Raw genomic sequence first — 18562 nt, 5'->3', positions numbered from 1 at the left:
GGCCCGGGGAGCTGTGTGTCATGCTCTGTGCCCCCCCAGGTATGTGCCGTCCCAAGCAGACGTGGCCGTGTTCGAAGCCGTGTCCGGCCCGCCGCCCGCCGACCTGTGCCATGCGCTGCGCTGGTACAACCACATCAAGTCCTACGAGAAGGAGAAGGCCAGGTAAAGCCGCCTGTGTGTGTACCTGAAGCTTTAAGGTGTTCACGGGGCGGGACCGGACCCAGGTGTGCTGGGGTGTTGTAAGCTCACTTCCTCTGCGACTTGAGAAAGAGGCTGCAGCCCTCGGTGTTCCCAGGTAGCCCGTGGGCGGCAGCAGCTCACCTTACCCCCACGCCGCCCCGCCCCGGGGGGACCCTCTCTGGGGTGAGAGGGTGGCTCCGGGGGTCGGGCCTGGGCCGTTCTTGTGAAATTCTCCCATTCTCCCTTCCTGTCTGAATTCGAGGTTACATGTGAACCTCTGCCGGCCAGGGTGGACGTCTGGGGACGGGGGCTCCAGTTCACTCGCGAACTGAGCACATTTAATGGAATCTCAAAACAGAAACACTCGTCCTGAAAGCGTAAACCAGCGGTTCTCAACCTGTGGGTCGCGACCCCCCTTGGGGGTCGAACGACCCTTTCACAGGGGGCGCCTGAGACCTTCGGAAAACACATGTATAATTATATATTGTTTTTGTGATTAATCACTATGCTTTAATTATGTTCAATTTGTAACAATGAAAATACATCCTGCATATCAGATATTTACATGACGATTCATAACAGTAGCAAAATTACAGTTATGAAGTAGCAACGAAAATAATTTCATGGTTGGGGGTCACCACAACATGAGGAACTGTATTAAAGGGTCGCGGCATTAGGAAGGTTGAGAGCCACTGGGTAAACGGTAGTGAGTACGGGATGTGCGGCCTCACGCTACCAGTGTTTGTTGGGTGAGGAGTTACAGCTCAGGGAAGCACTTACCTGGGAGTGTTCAGTGGGTCCTGCTGGTAAATAATGATGAAAACAAGGCCTCCTGTGTTTTCTGGAAAAAGAAGTTGTATCCCACATATAGTTACATTTAATTATTATTATTATTTTTTTAAGCCTGCCCGGAGTGAAGAAAGCTTTGGGCAAGTATGGCCCTGCTAACGTGGAAGACACCACGGGAAGCGGAGCTGCCGACAGCAAAGACGACGACGACGACATTGACCTCTTTGGGTCTGACGACGAGGAGGTATGGCACCAGTGGGTGTGAGTGCATCTTCGTGCTGAAGCGCAGGCTCTGTAGCCTCGTTGCCTGGGTTTGAATCCTGGCTTCACTGTATCGCTGGCTTTTACAAATTCTCGCTGGTTACGTGATGAATAAAATCAAATCACCATCTTTCGGCTGAACTTAAGCTCATGATGGATTTGCTTTTTTCTGATAAAGCTGGTATTTGTTGTGATGACCTCCCTATCTCTAACCTGAGGAACAACCAACTTTGTGAAATATATTACATTTTTTCTTTACAGGAAAGCGAAGAAGCAAAGAGGCTAAGAGAAGAACGCCTTGCACAGTATGAATCAAAGAAAGCCAAAAGTAGGTCATTTTATAATTGTCTTCATTTCATAATAGTGTGAATAAACTTCTTCAAAGATTAATCCCCAAAGTAATTTCCTCGTTTACTGACTAGGTCAGTATTTCAGAACTTTCTGTAGAACTTCCACAGCTACTGGTCTGCAGCTGTTCTCATGGTGGCAGTTGTGGCATTCCTCTGTGGGAAAGAAATTGTTACACGATTAAACACCTCTTTCTTAGCAAAACAGAAAGGGGGCATATGTGTGACAAACATGAGATGTATCCCATAGTTTTGTGTGGCTAAGGAGATGATTTTGAAAATCAAGATTTATTGTGGTCCAGCCGGCGTGGCTCCGTGGTTGAGCATTGACCTATGAACCAGGAGGACATGATTTGATTCCCAGTCAGGACATATGCCCGGGTTGCAGGCTCAATCCCCAGTATGGGACGTGCAGGAGGCAGTCAGTCAATGGTTCTTTCTCATTATGGATGTTTCTACCTCTATCTCCCTCCCTTCCTCTCTGAAATAAATAAAAATATATTTAAAAAAGAGATTTGTGTCTGGACTAGGGTAAAAAAGACATAATTAATGCTGTTTCTTATTTTTTTTTTAGAACCTGCACTTGTTGCCAAGTCTTCCATCTTATTAGATGTGAAACCTTGGGATGATGAGACAGACATGGCAAAACTAGAAGAATGTGTCAGGAGCATTCAAGCAGACGGCTTGGTCTGGGGCTCTTGTGAGTTCAACCTTTCTTAATTGAAATTGGCATCAGAAATTTACATAATTTCAACCGACGAACAGAACTTCTCTAAGATTTTTCTTAATGTTCTTTTCAGCTAAACTGGTTCCAGTGGGGTATGGAATTAAAAAGCTTCAAATACAGTGTGTAGTGGAAGACGATAAAGTTGGAACAGACATGCTGGAGGAGCAGATCACTGCTTTTGAGGACTATGTGCAGTCCATGGACATGGCTGCTTTCAACAAGATCTAAAATCCATCCTGAATCTGTGCCCTTAAATAAAAGCTTGAAAGAGAACCCTTGGTCTTGACTCTAATAGGAGGGTGGTACGGTTGTCCCTTATGAGTCTGGGGTGCTGAGCCCCCATGCCGCCGGAAGTTTGTGTTTAACTTTGTTCTTTTTTTTTTTCTTAAATTTTTTTCATTTTTATATGTATATAAATATGTTTTTGTTGATTTTAGAGAGAGAAACATTGATCAGCTGCCCCACACTCACTCTGATGGGATGGATCCCACGATCCAGGTATGTGCCCTGACCTGGAATCGAACAATGCTCAACTCACTAAGCCACACCGGCCAGGGCTAATGTTCTTAATATTAAGTTCCTAGTATCCCTAGGGGATTGGTCCCAGGGCTCCCTTGAATACTTAAGTTCCTTATAAAATGGTGTAAGACAAGGCATGCTTTTGGCCTCCTGTATCCACAGATGCAAAACCCAGAGGTACAGAAGACTTTTAGATTCTGCACGTAAGTGGACCCACACAGTTCAAGCTCATGTTTACGGGTCACTATATTCATTCCATTTTGAGAAATTCAGTGACTGTAATTCATAATATAAATTTGGGTCAGCATTAGTCCAAAAAAAAAGAGAAACTACCTGTTACATACACTATATAGGCAGGTGTTGTGTAGATTTTTATAAACTGATTTAAATGGACTTAATTTCAGTATAATTTCTGTACTCATTAGTGATGGCTTAAATTTTCATATTTGCTTTATTTTTAAGAGAAATCAGGAGCTAAAAATTTCAGTTGTGGAAATTTTGGGTTAAGAAATTAGCCCCAGCCAGGTCGGCGTGGCTCAGTGGTTCAGCTATGACAAATGAACCAGGAGGTCAGGGCACATGCCCAGGTTGCAGGCTCAATCCCCAGATAGGCGTGCAGGAGGCAGCCAATGAATGATTTTCTCTCACCATTGATCTCTCCTCCCTTCCTCTCTGAATTAAATATTTTTTAAAAAAAAGAAAAATTAGCCCCAGCCCTAGCCAATTTGGCTCAGTGGTGAGAATGTCAGCCCTTGTCCATAGTCTGATTCTGGTCAAGGGCACGAACCTCAGTTGCAGGCTAGATCCCCTTACCTCCAGGGTGAGTTCATCGAATCGATGTTTCTCTCGGTCTCTCCCCAGGCTATGGTTTGTTCAAAAGTCTGGCTTGGGGGTTGCGGTGGGTAGTGACTAAGGACGTTTATTTTTTGGAAATCTGATTGAACCTATTGGGCTAGGACTTCATACTCAGGTTAGTGCTGCAGGGAATGTACCGAGATGAAGGCATTATGTTAGGTGATTGTCCAATTCTGGTAACAGTTCCATCTTAGTTAATTTGGGATGTATGTAACATTTGATTTTTTTTACAATTTTTAAAAGTAGAGCTTGGAAATTGCTGACCTCTAAAGTCCCTGTAGACCAGTGGTTCTCAACCTTGGCTGCACATTAGAATCACCAGGGAATTTTTAAAATCCTGATTTCTGGGCCTCATCCTCCGGAAATTCTGTTTCTTTGTTACTAATGTTGTGGCCCCGCCCCATAACAAAGAAACAGAATTTCTGGAGGATGAGGCCCAGAAATCAGGATTTTAAAAATTCCCTGGTGATTCTAATGTGCAGCCAAGGTTGAGAACCACTGTAGACCAAAGAGATTAAATGATTTGAGGTCAAAAGTTTCCTAGCAGACCCAGACAATGCTGTTCTTTTCCTCCCTCTCCATCTGGTTTTATGTGTGACTAACTTGAGTGTGGAAAATTGTTTAAGTTCTAGAGAAAAATTATTTAATTGGCCATGTACATACTGATGATTGAAATGATCTTCACTAAGCAATTAAGTCCAACAGACCCACTCTAAAATCACGGGGCAGGCAAGGGGATGGGAAGAGATTAACCAAAGAAACCATGGACACAGACAGTGAAGGCTTGGGGGGAGCAGGGGAGGGGATTAATGGGAGCAGAAGGGGGGGGACATCTGTAATACTTTAAACAATAAAGATAAGAAGCTGAATCCTAGATTGTATTCTCTTTTCACCCTTCCATTTTTTCTGCCCCAGTCCTTTTCCCTGCCTACCTCCAGTGCTCAAGAGTGAACTGCATGTACCATTTTCTGGGGAATCTGATCATACTGAGACGGTATTTGGGCTGGAGAATGGCACTGGGGTTTAGTTTAGTTTAATCTTGTGCTCTATTCTGCAGGTGTGGTGGGAGGTGCCTTTAATGCAGTGATAAGCTATCTTCAAGGAGGTGGTGTGTGTGGAAAATTCCCAAGGCTGCAATTGAACCTGGGGGGGCCCGTTGGAGTTAGAACTGATGGAGAAGTGGGAGGGAGGATCATTTGGGGTCTATTTTGCACCTTTGGTGATGGGATTAGGAATCTATTTGGTGTAAGGAACTTAAACTTCCTTGCACATCTCCCTTCATCTAAGTTGGCAAAACCACACCCTGGTTAAATCCACTTTTCTGTCTCCTGCATACGTGCACTTATGCAGCTGAACTTAGGGAAGCACAGCCACGGACGCCACCAGAATCGCTCTTAATTCGTGAATTAAATTCCAAGTGGGTTTCAGTGCTGGTGGGGATCAAACCACCTCACATTCCCCGAGGCTTTGTCTTCAAACCTCCTCCACACGCACCCTGAGTTTCCCCACAAACCAGCTCTTGCCTAGTCAATATTCGCACCCCTTTACCCAAGACAACCACTGGGTGAAGACAGACACATACTTCAGCTTGCTCTGTGTGAGCGGAATCAACCAGCATGCACTCGAGTCGGCTTCTTTTGTTCAACATAATGAACCTAATCCATAGTCCTGTATGTGTTAATAGTTCATTACTTTTTCTGTCTGAGTAGTAGTTCCTGTGTGACCATGTCACATGTATGTAACTTGCCTGTTAATGGGCATTCAGATTATTTCCAATTGGGGGATTATGTTTGTATAGATTTAAAAAAATAAAATCACTGGACACATTTTCAGGTTGTCAGTATCATGAGAGCCAGCAGAGGGCAGTCTTTCATTTTCTGGAGACAACCTATGGATCCTGGAAATGCTGCCATGGAGAGATGCACTAGTAACTAGTGAATAGCAGCCAAAAAACAATTTAGTCATTGACATATTCAAGGGATTGGTACTAAATAGCTTGACCAAAACATTAAGTTTTAACAAATATTAATGATAAACTAATGATGGAAAATTTGGTTAAAAGTAAAAGGAGTTTAAAAATTTAGAATAGTGAGTTGAAGCCAGAGCTGTCTTGTAAATCTTAAAAAGATAACGGATGAAATGTGACCAAAATATGACTCCACAGCCTTGAATGAGAAATATATTTAATAGTATCTTTTAATTTCATGTTTTACAAAATAGATAATACATTAACATAGTTCAAAATTCAAGAGGTTAAATATGAAATCGCCCATCTTCTAGGCCTCCCGTTCACTTCCATAAAAGCAACCAACATCACCAGGTTCTTAGGTCTTTCCAGAGCTAGGCTAGGCAAACTCATGGACTAACTGCAGCATGCAACCCAAACCGTGTGTACTTTGCATTTTGTCCATAGAAATAGGTATCTTGGAGTTCATCTGTATCTTGGATATTCATGTCAGTACATAAAAATCATCTCCATTTTTAAGTTACATAACCCATTGTTTCATATCTTATGTAACCAGGCTATTTATTAGATTTTTAAATTGCTTTCAATTTTTTTGATATTTATAAGCAATGCTCACATTTGCATGTGAGCCAGGATACTGAATGAACTGTTTTTGAACCCATTGTTTCAGAGGGCCTAAGTATATGTAGACAACGAGATTTTTTTTTCCTGTTTGTCTTTGGAGTGGAAGACAGGAAAAATTAGAGGTCACCTCTTTTTGCATGCCCCATAGGTGATTACAATAACAAATCGTGTTATTGTGATCAGCATCCCCAGCGCAGGGCTGGGTACAGTGTGGGAGGGAATTAAACATGATTCACTCAGCATCACTGTTAAGCTGCTATAAAAATACAAAGAATTGAAGAAAATTACTATGGGGAGGTGGTTCAAACACATAACAATTTTAAAAAGTATAAAAGTCATTTTGTGATTTAAGCAAGCAATCCAAAAGTTCAGAAAGTCAGGGAAAGCTAGAATTAAGAAAACATTTTTAGAGAAATTGGGGCTTAAACTGGATAGACTGATCAGTTTGTGAAAAAAGAGAAAGAATGTTCCAGAGAGAGAGAATGTTCCAGGAGGGTGTGAAAGGCAGAATGATAGATAGACATCTGGGAGGCAATTCAACCAGTTTGGCTGTGTTTTGCAGTGTGTGGAATTATATAGGGTGGGGCCAGGTTGTAGAGGCATTTGTATTAGATGCTGGCTCATTCACGGGGAGCCAGAGAATGACAAAATAAAGGCAGAGCTCTGATCTGGACATGGTGTGGATGGAAGCAGATACATAAAAGGACTGTTATAATCCTAACATAAATGAAAATGACTGCATGTGGCATATATACTCAGTGAAATATTCTATAAGCTTAATAGAATTACTTCTAAAAATAATGGACACTATAGCAACATGGAAAATGCTGGATTTTTCATTGACTATTTTTATCAAAGATAAGCTTATAGACAAAGACCCAAATACAAAAAGAGTTGCATTTGTGTTTTGAGACATATGTATAATCCCCCCCCCCCGCCACCCCCGCAAAAAAAAAAAATAAAGACAAATACAATTTGGCAATGGCAATTATTGTCCTTAGGATGAAAAGGTTAAAAAAAAATACACGCCTCATATACATTGTCTAATTTGAACTTCATAATAAGCCAAGGAGATAAACAAGGCAGGCACCGTTATCACCATTTATAGGTTAGAGGGAGTACTGAAAGACAACTTGCCTGATTACTCATCTAGTGAGAGGTCTTCAGAGTCCACTAATGTGTTGGTAATAGAATGGGGAAAGTTCTTCATCCCTGCTTTTATACAATTTAATCCCATTTCATCAGTGTAACCCTTGCTTCATACCCTCAGGGAGAGTGAGAAGATATCACTTAAGGGTAAAGTTAAATTGGAAATGGAGACTGGTAAACAGACACCCTCTCATTGCATGCCCTGTGTGATAATAGTTGCATTCAGGAAATATCCCAAATGAGTCTATCGTTTGGAATTTCATTGGCCTGAATAGTTTTCAGGAAAGTAAAAATCAAAGGAAGTGTCCATAGACTTATAAATATTCATTGCCCATATGTAAGCATAGTGAAGAACTATGGATTGCTCTTCACGCCTGACATCAATTCCGAATCTCCCATCTTCACTTTGTCCCTATAAAATGGGACTATTGTCTTTTCTGAACACAGCCCGTGTTTTCCAATCTCTGCACATTTGCTCTTGCTGTGCCATCCATCTAAAATAGCCTCTTTCCTCACCGCACTTTGTCAAATGGTAGTCATTTTTCAAAATGCACTTCAACTACCTCTTGCAAGAGGTCTTTTTAAAAAAAAAATTCTGTTCCTTCCTGCCCCTTGCAGCCTCCCAGCACATTATTCTTTTGCAGTACTTATAAACTGTCTTGTTTTAAAGTTGTCTGTGTAGTTACCTGATTCTTCCTATGAAATTTTGATGTTCATTCAAGAGGAGAGGAGGAAGGGATCTAACATTTCCTAAGCAGTTCCAATGTCAGAACATGCCAGGAATCTCACTGAGTAAGGATAATACTAGCTAATCTAGCTAATTTTTATCAGGAATTTATAGGGCTAAGTACCACTTTAAGTGCTTTCAGGTGAAGCCCTGTAAATACCTGCATCAACTCATTTAATTTTCCCAATAGCCTTATGTGACAGATACTATTGTTATACCCATTTCACAGATAGGGAAAACTGAGGTCTAGAAATACGAATTACTTTAACCAAGCTCCCAGTGCTAGGATGTGTTGGAGCCATAATCCAAATCTAGATATTCAGCCTCTGGAGGCCTTGGGACTTGCCCTAGAGCTATTCCTAAGAGCTTCCTATCACTGAGGAGGAGGCAGGTCTGTCTCAATAAGTCTGTGCTCAAGTCCCTGAGCTTCCTGGGATTCTTTACACTCCTGCCAACTAGGCACTGAGCCCTCGCTTCCTCCCCAAATTGCTGCAGTGCCTGTCCAGCCTCCCACTTCTGTCTTTTTAGAAATTCATCCTACTCTTGGCTATTAGACCCCTAGTAAGCCTCATTGACCAGATTCCAACCACCGGCGAGGAGGTTTGGAGTACCCAGTCCTCGGTCTAAGTGTGGGTCCTTCTATTTTCCTCCTTGGATCTTCCCTCAAACTGAGAACAAAAAATTATTCTGCTGGAAAGTACCTGTACTGGTTATTGCTTTCTCCTAGTGAGTCCCAATCAACATTCCCACTGGCAGCTATTTTAAAAGCTACTAAACAGGGGAATTCTTAGCCTGGGGCCTAAGGCCTCCCTGATATTTTATTTAAAAGCATTTTTCTGTAGAAAGAACCCATAACTTTCATTAGATTCTTAAATGAATTCCTCTAAGACCTTTGTAAACCTTCCTTAAAGCATTTTTCTTTTTGGAAGCTCCACTCCTCACATCAAATATTGAAACATATTGAAATCCATGTAAAATATATTTTTAGATAATTATTAAATACTTCCTTTGACCAAGTGACACGAAGGTATATTTTATAGACATGTAATTAAGTATTTGTTTTTACTTTTTCAGTTTCCTTTTTATATTCTAGATCCAATAATGTTTTTTAAGGTCTCAAATATCGTCATAGGTCCTTGCAAAGTTCACAGGCCTGCGATACTGTGCCCACTGAACCAAATTCGATAAATGGCTCTGCGTGGGTTCCTAACCCACGAAGGTTAGAAAGCACCGCCTTGAAATGTAACTTCCAGAATACCACCTGCTCCATTGATTTCCTTCTGCTCTTGGCTGCTTAATCCCTTTCCTGCTCCTCAACTTTCTTTCTCCCATATCCTTGAGTCTCCATTTGCTCAAAAAAGGATGAGACTAGGAAATTCTTTTTTTTTTTCTTGGATCCTCCAGCTTTTCTCCTGATCCTGGGAACCCAGGACCTGTCCCTCAAGGATCAAGGGGAACCCAGAGTGGAAAATCTCAAACCCTGGTGGTGGAGGGGTCAAGGGTAAAGGCTGCACAAAGAGCCTTTCTCTCCCAGCCTTTCCTTAACCTACACTGGATAGGGCAGAAACCATGAAGTTTGGGAATGATCAAGTTGAGGACAGGCTGAGCTATGCCACGCATTTTGGTGGGATAATTTCCAAAGCCAGATCTAATTGTTCCATGGGGCTAACAATAAAGAACACAGCCAGTAAATGACCTGATATTAGCATTTCCAAAACGAAGAGATGAAATAAAAAAGGATGTGAAGGGGGATAAGGACACGTAAGTAATACCTTAAAAGGTGGAAATTACCTAAAAATCGGTACAGCGGTCTGGTAGGGTTAATAAAGAGTTTTAAAAAAGAGTGTTAAATCAAGAAATAACATAGCTCCCCTAATAACTTTCAAAATAAAATTGAGAAATTATATATAATTAAGCATATTTTTTTAAATTGCAGTGAATAGCAGAATTTATACTCATAAAAGACGAGGATGTCAGCAGAGACAAAAGATAGGAGCAGAATCTTTAGGGAACCTCAAAGGCAAGGACATAGAATTCCAATGTTTCTTTACCTGGATGCCATTTCTTTTCCTGGCTCTCTTATGGCCCTTATTACTATCTGCCTTGTTCTGTGATTGTTTTTATGCAACTTAAATCTCACTCTCTAAACTGTAAGTACCTTATGATTCTTGGCATTCTCAATGTCTATATACCAAGGTTCTGCGTATCTCTTCAATACCCACCTATTTGCTAAAGGAATAAATGAAAACAGGGCAGAATATTATTACAGTCTGTAAGGCAACAGATTTTCACCTGACTTAAAGGTTGCTTTATTGGTGTCTATATAAAGATCATTATAGAAATAAAAGGCTTATATCTGCTTTGACCAATAAAATACTAGTACAAGGGAAGTGATACTGTGTTTGTGCAGGGCACAGCTTTTAGGAAGACTGGAAGTGTCCACCTTGGTTTCTCAGAGCTCTAAATTGCCATTTAAGAAGTCTGGCTTCCCTGAGGTGCCATGCGGGAGCAGCTGTGTGAAGAAGGGAGAGGGAGAAAAGAGAGGAGAGAGTGGGGGTAGGAGGGGAGAGAGGCTGAAGGGAGGGCAGGGATGGGGAGAGAAGAGGGAAGGGAAGAGAGCTGCTCAGCCAGCCTCCAGCTGTTGGAAACCTCAGCCATTTGGGTATTCCCAGTCCAGCTGAGGCTCCAGACACTGTGAAGCACAGAGAGGACCCTCTCTTCTGTGCTTTGTTTGAATTCCTGGCTCTGAATTGTGAGATGTAATACTACTAAATTGTTGTTTTAAGCAACTAGATTTGGGGGCAGTTTACAAAGCATTAATAACCCACTGGCTGGGTGGGGAGGGGACATCTGTAATACTTTCAACAATAAAGATAATTTATTAATAACCAACTGGAAGAATGTTTTAAACTACTACAACCAACTATTAGTTTAATTCATAAATGTATATACAAAGGTTACATGAAATAAAGAAGTACACGTTGCATTTTAAGAATTTGTCTAATAGGTTAAATTAAAGTGAACTTAAGCAAATTTAATTTTCCATATTTCAAATGAGTTGATCACATATTTAATATTAAGATTTAGGACTTAGAGAAAGTTATTAAGATTTTTTAAATAATAACTGATCTCGCCTCCACAGTGGTCATTAATCCACTATGGTATAATTAGCAAGAATGACACATAATATAAGTTGCAGGCGAAAAAAAATGGAGATCTTTCCTTCATTTTATATCCACACAAAAATGTGATGCTAACAAACTGACCAAAAACAACAACAAAAAGCTATGGTCAGCTCTGTATCTTGGAACCAAATAATCTGAAAGCATCTGTCAGGGGACCCACACGAAAGCCTTATGCTGATTTGTGGGAGAGAAGGATTTCACTGAGCTGTTTCCTGGAGACCCGACTTCTTGGTTTCAGAGCTCCTAAGCTGCTCGCCCACCGTGCCAGAGCAGCTGACTTCCCACAGCGTGTACTTTAGTATCTCAGCAACCGAGGCTCGAAAGCGCGCTTGGAACTTCTTACTAATTAGAACATAAAGGATGGGATTCAAGCAGCTATTGAGGAATGCCAAAGCGGTGGAGAGGGGGAGGCCAGCCCGCAGCACCTGGTGGTAGTAGCCACCGTGGTGTATCGTGAGCTCCCAAATGTTAAATATGTGATAAGGAGTCCAGCAAATCAAAAAGGCCAGGACCAAAGCGAGGATGGTCAAGGAATACCTATTAGAGACCAGGATGCTTTGCTTCTTCACCTTTAAGATGAGACACAAATAGCAAATGCTCATTGTGAGTAAAGGGGTAAGGTACCCATTAACAAATTTCACCCAGGTCAGAACATGGTGCCTCTTCAAAGCGAGGTCAGAATCATGCTCGTGGAAATTGTGATAGCAAAAAATGTGGTTGTTCACCTCCATAGTCTCCCGGAAGTATAGGGAAGGACCACCGATTAGAGAAGCCAAAAGCCAAACGAGCACAGTAACAATCTGGGAGTTCCTTAGCGTTCGGTGCCGATGGGCTACGACAGGATGGACCAACTGGATGTAGCGGTCCAGGCTGATCACCGTCAGGAAAAAAACACTGGCAAACATGTTCAACTGGGCAATGAAGGAATTGGCCTTGCACAACCAGAGGCCAAAGGGCCAGTGGAAATTCATGGCCACATAGGAGATATAGAGGGGCAGGAAGAGAAGAAAAATGAAATCCGCCACAGCCAGATTGAGGAACCAGAGAGTGGTGACTGTCTTCTTCCACTTGAAACCCGTGAACCAAATGACAGTGGCATTTCCTGGAATGCCCAGAACAAATGCTAAGCAGTACAACACCAGGGAGACCCAGTGAGCAACCTCCAGGGGGGCTTTCTCTTCCAAAGGAGACGCTGCGGAGGAATAGTCCAAGGAATAGGAGTAGTTCTCAAGTTCTTCAAATGTTTCCTCCAGATCTTCCATGACCTCGAGAAGTGGAGAATGAGGACATCAATAGCAGCAAATTAAAAGAAAAACACACACACAAAAACAATTTTTAAAAGAACAAGACATGTTCAGTGAATAGGAACATAAGGATAAACATATTTCATCTATGAACTGGAGAGAGTGTATTTCTTAGCAGTATTTGTGATTATACTCTAGATGTCCAAGTGTTGGTGGACCTCAGCTTCACTCTGATTATTCTCAAAGCTGTGAGAGTTTGTTTTTTTATAAAGTATTCAGTAAGGACTAAGTTAAAATGACTGTACAGGTGCAAATCCTCTGTTCATAATGCTTGCAGGGCTGACATTCAAGACATTTATTAGGTTACTAGAGGCCCGGTGCACGAAATTCGTGCACTGGGGGGCAGGGCGTCCTTCAGCCTGGCCTGTGCCCTCTCGCAGTCTGGGAGCCCCGTGATTGATCACCCCACAGCGGGAGGCCCCACCCACCACCGCCGTCTGGGTAGCCTGGGCCTCCTTCTGCAGGGCAATGGTGGGGCAATCGCATTGCACCTGCCTTGGCGGCGGCAGTAGTGGTGGTGGTAGTGCTGGATCACTGCGGCGCCTGTGGCAGCGGCTGGGACCCAGGACTGACTTCCGCTGCACGCGCAGCCTGGCATTCAGTCATCCGTTTGGTCGTTTTGGACGTTACAGACCCTGGCTCTTTATATATTAGGATTCCTAGGCATGTATTATTTATGGAAGATGCAAAAAAAAAAAAATCCCCACCAAAAACTAGATTAATACTTATGTGGTGATGACTTCAAAATCCCTATTAGTAACATGACTTCTTAAGTTCTAGACAGAGTTTCAACTGCTTTCTCAACCCTTCCATCCGGGTGCATAAACAAGCACTGGAGACTTTTAACCACTATGTTGCACCCATGGATCTTATGTTTGTGGATGCAAACATGTTCATCAGTATCATATCAGTATGGAAAGTTTTTCAACCAAAAGGAGTCTTTTGGAGTAAATTTGTCTCTGGACATTTAATTTCTCCATTAATTGCCTATAGAGTACAATAAAGCTTTACTAAATTTTTATTTTACTAAAATTCTTTTGTTTTGAATGAATTCCAATTAATTCCTTTCTACATTTACAACAAAGATTTGATTTATTAATTGGTTTTATTTTGTTTCTTTTTGTCCATACCAAATTTTATCTATTGTAATTTTGCCCAAAGTAAAGGTGTTTTGCTTTTTTTTTTTCCTTGCAAGGCCCATTTTCCTGGGTTGAGACTTAAATATCAACATTTCAATCAAAACAAAGTTTACTGGGTACAATTTTAGCATTATCCATTTTATTTTGTGTTATTTCTATTAGTATGCAAAATCAAATAGAAAAATAATTAATAGTTGTATTCATTTCATGGAGCTACAATCATTAATGAGGCAAATATGTACGATTATAACAGGGTTAGAAATGAAGAGTGAAAACATCTTGTGTTGCTTGCTCACTGGCATCTCACCCTCAGTGACTAACTCTGGATTCATCATCCTACCTAAAATCATTCGAGGAACTTAGCAGGGCACAATTAAAAAACAAATGCAATTCATTAGTGTCTTCCCAAACCAAGACCCAGCCAACTTCTCTTTATTTTTCAATATTCAGCTCACATGCCACATTTTCTTGGAAACATTTCTGATATTAGCTTCCCCCTGATAATTATAACTTTTATTACAAATAATAGTCAATGTTATTGTGAATTTACTAAGTACCAGGCAAAAAAAATTGATCATCAAAAGTCTCTTATACAGGAGGTAAGTACTATTATTTGTGTTTATAAGAAAGGCGGATACCGAAGCTAGGAGGAGCATAGTGACTTGCCCAGGATCATGCAACCTATAATTGGAGAATTGGCATCTAAACTCAGATCTGTTGAACCCAGAACCCAAGCTCTTAACCACTACAACATTCCCTTCCCTGTCATCCTATTCTTAACATATTTGATACACTATTATAATTTATTTAACTTTAATTTTTGCCCTACCAAACTGTGAACCCCTTGGAAACAATGTCATCTCCATAACCCCACAGTGCCTAATAAAAGTCTTCACATATCACAGGTGCTTAACATGTGCTTAAGACATAATTGGCTCTCTATAAATCCTGTTTAGAACCAATGGAATTTTAAAGACTCAGGTTAGAGTTTGTGAGTTCACCTCACAATGTTGCTGCCAGAATCTCTCTGGCTGTGATCCACAGCTCTATCCCCAGGATCTCGGCTGTTCCTTAACATTAAGTTCTTTCCTTCACGTGTCCTACCTACTCCAGTGAGCAAGACTTGGCTTCTTTCTTGCTGCCCTATTCTATCAGGTCTGAGGTCTTACTCCACTCTCCCTGCTCCTTCTGATGGCTGGCCCTCCCGTGTCAAATCCTTTCTAGTCTAGTCTCCAACTACGTGTCCTGTTTTTCTGCCTGTATATTAGGACACCCTTACCTTCCTGGTGCTTAGGACCTGTATTTAGGCTATTAGCAATTCTACACCAAATGGCCCACGTGGTGGACTAAATCACCTTATCAAACCCCAAGCATTGAGTAGAAGAAACCTCATTCCCCAAGCATGGACAAGCCCGTGGAAAACCCCTAATTGCACACAACCACTATTCTCACCATAATCCAGGAGCCTCCCACTTCCAATGTCATTACTGACCCAAATGATCACAGGGCCTGATAAAGGACACCCTCACAATTCTCTTGGGGTGAGGCAGTACCTTGAGGATGAGGGATCTATCTGAACAGAATCTCTCCAAATAGAAAACTGTACGAGAAAGGTTCTTAATCTTCCGGAAGGCAGATAAGCTGACTAGGTGCCAAGCCCAGTTAGGCGAGGGGAAAGATCTTCAAGAGGAGCTGGATGCTGCCCAGCTGAATTGTTCATGGGAAATATAAGCTTGGAGCTCCCCCACAACTTAGAGCAGATGTTTTTGTGTGGAGGTGATGCTAAAGGTAGGGGTGAGATGGAGAAAAGTGCAAAGTAAGGCAGAATTTAACACCTGTCCTACCCAGGTGAGGGAGCTAGTCATGTGGATATTTTCAGGCAAGTTTTCAAGGCAGAGGAAACAGCCAGTGCATTTCAGGAACACTCTTTTTTAACCAATGAGACTGAATATGGGAGTTTTTGCAATTGACTATGGTTGGCTGGTATGTCTCCTGCTGTATAAGAAAAGGAGGGGCAGATCTTGAGTTGTGATGATAGTGGAGCTATACTGTGTTGGCAGAGTTAAGGTCCTCTGCCCTTAATTTCATCATCTAAATGTCCCAGGAGCAGGTGGTGGCTGTAATGGGCGCAGTGGTCCGGATCCGGAGATAATGGGGTTTGGGTGAACCGAAGAGCAGCGGACTTGCTTTCAGTGAACAGCAGCTTCTCAGTTCTAGCCAACTGTTTCCATGTGGAAAATGAGCATTTAGTGTTGCCAGAGTTTTTGAAGACTCGCTGAATATTTATATTTTTAATGTGAAAAGTTTCCAAATTCTAAATTACTGTTTTAAACAAAATAGCTATGGGCCACATTCAGTCCAGCTGCAAGTTTGTGACCCTTGGGGCAGGCAAATTTGTAAAAGTTTTGAGCTTTGTGAAGGGGAAATCTACACAGTAAAACAGAAGTAGCCCCACCGAGTAGCTCAGTTGGTTAGAGTGTCACTCTGATACACCAAGGTTACAGTTTGATGCCCAGTCAGGGCACATAGAAGAATCAACCAGTGATTGCATGAATAAATGTGACAACAACTCAATGTCTCTCTCTCTCTTAAATAAAAATATCCTCTGGTGCCCTGACCGGTTTGGCTCAGTAGATAGAGCATCAGCCTGCGGATTGAAGGGTCCCGGGTTCGATTCCAGTCAAGGGCATGTAGTTGCCGGCACATCCCCAGTAGGGGGCGTGCAGGAGGCAGCTGGTCAATGTTTCTCTCTCATCGATGTTTCTAACTCTCTATCCCTCTCCCTTCCTCTCTGTGAAAAATCAATAAAATATATATTTTTAAAAAATAATATCCTCCGGTGAGGATTAAAAAAAAATAACACAATACATATGAGAATGCAAATGGTGTGAATGAAATCTCAAAATAATATCTGCAACCTCAAAGTAAAAATATGATCTACAAAAAAACTTACTACCTTGTGCATTTCTGCCAATTTAAATTTAAGGCCTAAACTGAAAGAGATTTGTTTTCAAACATTTAAAAATTGATATTTTGCTGTATCATCAATCATGTCATGTTATACTTACCTTTTCATTCTTGGTGAGATAAGAAAGGGCAAAAAGAGGTACAGAAAGAAAATATGGGGGAAATCTACTCAGTTTAACCATGTGGCACATGCATATGTGTTTTGGAGAAGTGATGGGGGGATGTGAGTACAGACTCAGGTGAAACTGGGGGGATTTCTGAGCAATGGAAAGGAGCCTTGTTGGGTAGTAACTGGAAGGAGGATGGATAGCAGACAAAGTAGGTAGGTCTTTAAATGCAGACTTGAAGGAGACATTGACATTTATTTATTTAAGATATTTATTTAAAATATGTTTTAAAAAGATTTTAGAAAGAGAGGGAGAAGAATAGAGAGAGAGAGATCGATCAATCAGCTGCTTCCTGCATGCCCCCTTCGGGGATTGAGCCTGCAATCCGGGCATACGTCCGAACCGGGAGTCGAACCTGCAAACTCTTGGCTCATGGGTTGACATTCAACCACTGACCCACACCAGCTAGGCCCATTGTCATTTATTAAACAGTCAAACCGTGTTGGCTGGCAGTGACTTTCCCTTGAGATATTGTATGGTTTTATCAATTTGGAAGCACGTGGAGAAACACAGTAACAATGCCAGGATGCAGTTTTTAGACTTGACTAAAAAGAGAAAATAGCTACCGTATTTGTCTTAAACCATATGTGCTGCTGAAAGGCAAATAAATAATTCTGACTGAAATAAAGACTAATAAAGGTCTACATGATCATAAAATCTTTTGAGTGGCCACTTCAGTAAGTGGCAGGCTGCAATGTGGACATGAATATAAGCAGATCCGACCAAGACTGTTAGGAATGTGTAAGACATGCTTGGGGTGGAGCAAAGTTCAGAGAAGCATCCCTGAAATCTGTGGTTTTGGCGTCCAAAGAATGTGAAGAGGCATATTTACTGCAGGGATTCGGCTGCAGTGAGGACCCAAGTTTTCACTTTCCTGGGCAGCATTTACCCAGATGCTCAAGTGGCAAATGTCTAGTTCTGGAGCACAGAATTGCTTATTGAATTAAACAAATTGGTTTCGGATCCATTCCGATTTACTGGATGGTAAAGCTGAAACTCTTTTCTGAGTAAATAGATTTCAGTGCAAGAGTTCTGGCAGAAAGTGTAGTGATAAATAGTCTAAGAAATCCAGATGACTTGGGGAAAGGACATCTGGTAGAAATGTGTATCATTAAACTTTTCGATGTGGTTTTAAACGAGGCTTGGCTTTAGAGGGAGGCATTTTGTTTATCTACCTTGACGAACACAAAGATGCCTTCTGGCAGAACATTTGGTGAGTGCAGAGAGGTTTAATTTAGTTCCATAATGTTGAGTCAGATAGGTTTCCGGGGACCATTGCTAAAATGTATACCTAACAGAATCTTAAGAAAATTTAGGCTTTAATCTACTTTGAACAGAGAAGGATTCAATGTGATTGACCTTTGGGTATGGGGATTGCCTGTGTAGGGTTCCCCCCAGACACCCTGGTAAAAAAAAAAAAAAAGAACTCAAGAGCTGAATGTGTTTCCTGTGAAAACCATAAGGGTCCTTGAGGGAACATGTATTTTGCTTCTGATTGATGACAGGAACGAGTTGAATGAATCAGTGGACATGAGAGAGAAACTCTCTGGTGAAAACCACAGATCCATGACCCAGAAAACATATGTGGTAAGCAAACTTAATTTCTCAAGGGCTGTCTTCTTAGGGAAGAGACATTTTTTGAAAAGTATGTGTGTG

General features: G+C 41.6%; 2 protein-coding genes across 2 annotated transcripts in view; one reads left to right on the top strand and one right to left on the bottom strand.

Moving 5' to 3' along the window:
• EEF1B2 (eukaryotic translation elongation factor 1 beta 2) overlaps positions 1-2577 on the top strand; it is a 3387-nt gene extending 810 nt beyond the window's left edge. Inside the window, exons 2-6 of the mRNA XM_005874229.2 lie at positions 40-162; positions 1084-1213; positions 1492-1558; positions 2152-2277; positions 2378-2577. Coding sequence (XP_005874291.1) covers positions 40-162; positions 1084-1213; positions 1492-1558; positions 2152-2277; positions 2378-2532 — 601 coding nt within the window. The 3' untranslated portion in view covers positions 2533-2577. The remainder of the gene's footprint in view (positions 1-39; positions 163-1083; positions 1214-1491; positions 1559-2151; positions 2278-2377) is intronic.
• Positions 2578-10800: 8223 nt separating this feature from the next.
• Positions 10801-18562, bottom strand: part of GPR1 (G protein-coupled receptor 1) — a 44159-nt gene continuing 36397 nt past the window's right edge. Inside the window, exon 5 of the mRNA XM_005874228.2 lies at positions 10801-12594. Within this exon, the coding sequence (XP_005874290.1) occupies positions 11527-12591 (1065 nt within the window). The 5' untranslated portion in view covers positions 12592-12594 and the 3' untranslated portion in view covers positions 10801-11526. The remainder of the gene's footprint in view (positions 12595-18562) is intronic.

The sequence above is a fragment of the Myotis brandtii genome, unplaced genomic scaffold (assembly GCF_000412655.1).
Source record: "Myotis brandtii unplaced genomic scaffold, ASM41265v1 scaffold43, whole genome shotgun sequence".
Taxonomy (NCBI): domain Eukaryota; kingdom Metazoa; phylum Chordata; class Mammalia; order Chiroptera; family Vespertilionidae; genus Myotis; species Myotis brandtii.
This window is presented reverse-complemented; position numbering and strand designations above follow the sequence as displayed.